The sequence below is a fragment of the Alexandromys fortis genome, unplaced genomic scaffold (genome assembly GCF_014885135.2).
Source record: "Alexandromys fortis isolate MF-2015 unplaced genomic scaffold, M_Fortis_MF-2015_v1.1 scaffold_15, whole genome shotgun sequence".
In the NCBI taxonomy this organism is placed as follows: Eukaryota; Metazoa; Chordata; class Mammalia; order Rodentia; family Cricetidae; genus Alexandromys; species Alexandromys fortis.
Window position 1 is genome coordinate 11,371,129 of NW_026067911.1, and position 5,458 is coordinate 11,376,586.

General features: G+C 38.0%; 1 protein-coding gene across 1 annotated transcript; it reads right to left on the bottom strand.

Annotated features, from left to right (window-relative positions):
* Positions 1-3,858: 3,858 nt before the first annotated feature.
* On the bottom strand, positions 3,859-5,238 carry LOC126499213 (oogenesin-1-like). The gene is made up of 2 exons (XM_050138329.1): positions 4,612-5,238; positions 3,859-4,428 (listed from the first exon to the last, which is right to left on the bottom strand). Exons 1-2 carry the CDS (start codon positions 5,236-5,238, stop codon positions 3,859-3,861), a joined length of 1,197 nt encoding a protein of 398 aa, XP_049994286.1.
* Positions 5,239-5,458: the final 220 nt, after the last annotated feature.

Sequence of the window (5,458 nt, forward strand, 5' to 3'; positions counted from 1 at the left end):
TTGAGATTAGCTCAGTTGGTAAAGTCTCTGAAGCCTATGAGCCACCAGCCTATCCTAATTAGACAAATCCTAGGTTAATGAGAGACAGCATCACAAAGTTAAAGTGGCTAGTTCCTGAGGAAGAATGACGGATGATGCTTTCCTTTCACCCTCACATGTATGTGGACACATACATACGTACAGTGATATGTACATTACATAATAGAATGTTATGAATTATAAACAAGGTATTATATAGTTTGATTCAATGTGTGAGTATTTAAGTTACTTTCTACCAGTTTTATTCATGTCAGGAATTTTCAATGTATGAAAGGAATTTTACATATATACAAGTAACAAAGAAGCCAAAATATGAATTCATTGCTTTTGCTATTATTTATTTATTTATTTATTTTGGTTTTTAAGACAGGGTTTCTCTGTGTAGCTTTAGAACCTTTTCTGCAATTCACTCTGTAGATAATGCTGGCTTCAAACTCACAGCTTGCAGTACTTATATCACAGTGAAAACCCACAGACATCTGCCTGCCTCTGCCTCCCAAGTGTTGGGATTGAAAGCTTGCACAACCACTGCCTGGCTCCTTGCTTAATTTTCTAAGATAGCTTGTTAGAGTTTTTATTTAATCCAGGGGCACTATTTTTAAAGCTCCTATTCGATATTTCTATATAAATTGTAAAAAAAAGAAAGATGTGGACAAGGTGACATTTTTGTTGTTGTGTGCTTTCCTCAGACACAATGAGCCTGAGTCTGGAAGTGAACACCAGTACTAGCTCTTCGGTACCCTATTGCTGAAGTGTCTACTAACCATTTCAAACACTATACCCATAGTAGAAGATGATGTAGGCGATTCATAACGAAACTGTAAAACCTGGGACAATGCAGACATTTTGTAACAGTAATTCTCTTGAAGTTTATTGCATATCTCTTCACTGTTTTTTTTCTCCCTGCTCTTTGGTGCAGGCCACAACTTCTTACCGTATACATTGATTTCCAGGGAGTAGAATTTGGTTCCATTCAACTACTTGAGAGGCACTGGAGACTCATGCAGTTGTGATACTAAAGTATCAGGGATTTAAATCTGATTTAATGTAGTGTTGGAAATATAGCAATAAAAACCTACAAATTAAAAGAAAACAACTATATCTTTCATGTGAAAATTTCTGCTTATTTGAAATGTTTATAGAACTCAACACACCCTCATTTAACTTAGAGTGCTTTTGGTAAAATTGACTGATGTAAACATTTAAATAATTTGTATGTCTGTGTGTTTGTGTGAGCACATGTGTACAGTTGCCTATTCCCATGAGTTCATGTGTCTTTATGTTTCTCTTGCTCCCTTGAGAAAAGTCTCTCATTGACTCTGGAGCTCAGTGATGTTAGGCTGGTGTGTTAGACAGCAAGTCTCAGTCACATTCTGCCTTGTCTGAGATAGAATTACTGGTATACATAGCACTCATGCCCAGTATTTTAACTAGGTGGTGGGTTCTGATAGGTCTCTCTGCTTGTACAACAAATGCACTTACACACTCAACTATCACCCAAGTCCTTACCATAGACATTTAAAGATTCTTTTTCGTTATTATGTTGGATATTTATGTATTCCATCATCATTGTATTTCTTAGGAAGTTATTTACACAATGTCAATCCTAATGCAATAGTTACCCCTTTGGTAAAATTAGCAGTTCTCATGGTTTTGCAAAAGAAATACTAACAGTAATCATGAGACACTCACTTTCAACTAATTTTCTTCTGGTATGTCCTTGGTAATCCAATGATTTTCTGTCAGCATCTTATTTAGCCAAGAGGACAGGTATATATTATAATAATGATTTTATAGATACATATGAAATTATATATAAATCATAGCATATATAATATTATATATATATTCATTGTATGTTAAGTTATAATATCAGACACTAGTACTTATTTACTCTTCTGGATATTCAGGCAATGAGATTGAATTTGTTGCTGTATTAGCCTATGATGTCATAAGTAGATTCTTAATGATTGATCCACACTGGAAAAAGCAACTCCCATCGTATGACTTTCATTATATATGTTTATAGCTCCTTTTCAAATGTTTCAATTTGGCAAAATGAACTAAGTGATTGATCCTTTGGTTATGTGAGCAATGGAAAATTATATTAAATAATACACATTATACACTGCAGAGATACTTTAAATAATGCATAATTATCAGAAAGTATTTCTGCTTTTTTCTGTGCATACATAAAAGATTCGTTGCTTTAATGTATTATTTATTAATTCATGAATTGTGAAAGAATGTCTGGGCTTTCAGATGCAATATTTCTTCATTTTCAGTTAACCACTCAGTGACAGGTCATGTTCTTCATGTTCCATTAAAAAGAGGGTTGCACATTACTAAGCTTCTGTGGATAAAATCTTTCTATATTTGTCCTGAATACATTATTATTCTGTCAATAATATTCATATAGTATCATAATATAACAATACAGAAATTCTTGTTATTGGAACATAATATATGGAAATATATTTCTCGTAGCCACTCTAGAAGCTGCTGCTCATGTTTATGGGAGGAAGTTCGGGAACGATCAATAAACAAGTTGTGACTGGCATTGTCATGGATCTACAACAGATTGTATCAGATTAATGAATGTGTGTGGTAACTTTTATCAATGGAAACCGTGCTGATTTTATAAAATGAGATGTAACTTAACTATCAAACTTTCTTATCAATTCATTCAGTGGACACAGATTCAGAGCCTACTTTTCCTCATGACTGAGGTCGGTATTTTTACATTATGACATATGAACAAATGTCTTTGTAGTACTTTATTCACTGGAGAAAATAAGTGATTAAAATATGTAACTAAGCCTGAATACTTAGCCAGGTAATCTATCTGGTATAGACACTGAGACATTTTTCTGAAAGTGGTGAGTGAGCACACTAAAAGTTGAATAATGGATTAATAAACATGGTGATGTATATACTAGATTCAGGGCTCTATAGGAAGGCTCCCAATATTAGCAGAAATGTCTTTCTAGATAGTATTAGTTAATATTAATTAGGGAGATAATTATTCACATTATGGGACAGACAGCATATTCACAGCAATGTAACATTAACTAGATGCTTGTTATAGATTAACAAAAATGATGGCATACTGAGTGTTCACAGTGGGTCACATTACTAGCAGACAAGAGATTTGAGAAGATTATATTTGATAGCTGAATTTCTCTGGGATGGTGCCTTTAGAATTTACAGTATATCTGCATGCATACAGAACTTTAAACAACCCGAAATATATGTCATAGCATTACACACCAAGCAGGTGTTAGCTTGACATTGCCTCTGCCTTGGTAATCTGTGCTACCATAATAGATTTTCTTCATTCCACAATGGAGTATATAAAACATTGTCAGAAATAACCATGAAATTAAAAAAAAAAGTAAAAGTAAACTGACCTTTATTTGTGTTTTGTTTTGCTTGGATTTTGTTTGTTCAGTCTAAGGACTGAAGAAGATGAAGAAAATTAAATTAAAAGAAAATAGAGATAAGTCATATTGTATTACTATTATGATGATGATGGTAGTGGTGATGGTGTTTGTATTGGCTCTTTTTTTTTTTTTTTTTGAGTTGACTGTTTGCTGTGAAGCTGACACCAGCAAACCAGAATCATAGCATATTTATTTTGCGCCGTGAGGGCACTGCTACTCATGGTAGGGGTCTCTGTGGGGAGCAGTCTAAAGGTTCAATAATCCAAACCTTTTCAACCATAGCTCATAAAAGTATTCCATCGGCATCACTGGGCAAGGTGCCGCTGCAGTATTTCCCAAGCAACGGCTGCCTTTCAGGTCATAGGCATAGCGCACATTATAATTCTATAGAGCAGGCGACTGCGAAAAAACAGACTTCCTTGAGCTGTCTTTCAGACCTGAGTATATCCAGAAGCTCAGGACCAAGTTCATCAAATCTGCGTACAAGCACTCGGCATCCATCATAGTACTCCGGAGGGACAGGGTATATCTCTTTGGTTAGCTTGTTCAGCTTGGCTGTGAGGTGAAGCAGTTGCTTCAGGATGGGTAGAGACAGTTCATTCATGTAAAAATTAATCTCAAGGAGCTGGGAGCATTGACTCAGGGCAGGCATCAAAGCACTAAATTGAGAATCCTCCAGCCGACATCCGGCCAGGTCAAGAGTTTCCAAGGTGTCTTTCACGCTCTCAAGGAGATAGCCAAGTGGCTGAATACACCTGTCCAACATTGTGAAAGACAAGTAGAGATGTTTAAGCGAAGAAAGGTTCAGGCGCAGGGGCAGGTAATCCAAGTCTCTCTGTATGATGTAACAGTGAGTGATGGACAGGGTCTGCAAGGGCTTCTTCAGGCACCGGAGACAATCAGCCAGGCTGCCAACTAGAGCAGGAGCATCGTTGATATAGAGATGCTGGAGACAGTGGAATTTGGGTAATTGTGATACCAATTTGTTCATGCACTCCTCTTCCAGCTCTTGAGATCAGCTGATGCTTGAATCCTTACTAATGTATGACAAACGGAGTGTGTGAAGGTTTTGCATCTGTCTCAGGTACGGTCCAAAAGGACCCATGTCTTCTATACATAAAAATCTCACCTTCAGCTCCCTTACACAGTGGAGATCTACAGACTTTAAGAAGTCTATGGCTGTGGGAAACAATTTTGATGTCAAAATATGGCTCTTTGGACAGCACAAATGAACAGAATTTTGTCTCTGCTGGGCCCATCGCCACAAGTATGTGGTACATTCACCACACCTACTGTCCATGATACTTAGGTCATTTATGACATGTAGATATTTCTTTCCTCGTGAGTAAGGAAACGTCTCCACTGTCTTCTCTCTCGTGAACTGAAGAAAGAATTCCCTTTCACAGGATTGACTCCGATTGACACAGGTATCCCTATTTGTCAAATCCAGCACTCTGATTTTCCCGCGGCGGGGGCAAGGCTCCTCTGTAATCAGCACATCTAGTCCATCAAGCAGAGCTTTCAAAGTCTCCAGGTGTGGGGTCTTCATCAGGATTCCTACAGGAAGGCATGTGAATGGCCAGGCAGGCACCATGGCCCGCAGGATGTCGGTCTGATTGTTCCTGAAGGCCCTCTCAAATGCTGCTGGGAACAGGAACCAGGGCAAGCCGGCTAGACCAGAAATGGTCAAGGCCTCCTTCTTCAGTAGGCTCTCGAACGCTAGCTGCTGGAGTGTTGGTGGGGCTTGATAACTCATTGTGACTGGTTTCAGGAATAATGATCCTGAGTTGGATACTGGTGATAGGCCTCCAAATCCAGGCAGGGAAACGTTGTATCTCCAGGTTTCAGAGACTCTGTCTGTATTGGCTTTTTGAGGCAAGGTTTCTCTCTGTAGCTTTGGAGTCTGTCCTAGAACTTGCTTTGTAGACTTGTCTGTCCTTAATTCATAGAGATCGTCCTGCCTCTGTCTCCAGAGT

Coding starts and splice junctions, on each gene's coding strand:
- LOC126499213 (XM_050138329.1), bottom strand. CDS start 5,238: ATGAGTTATCAAGCCCCACCAACACTCCAGCAGCTAGCGTTCGAGAGC. Junction 4,429..4,611: donor ACTGTGTAAGGGAGCTGAAG/GTGAGATTTTTA, acceptor CACTGTCTCCAG/CATCTCTATATCAACGATGC.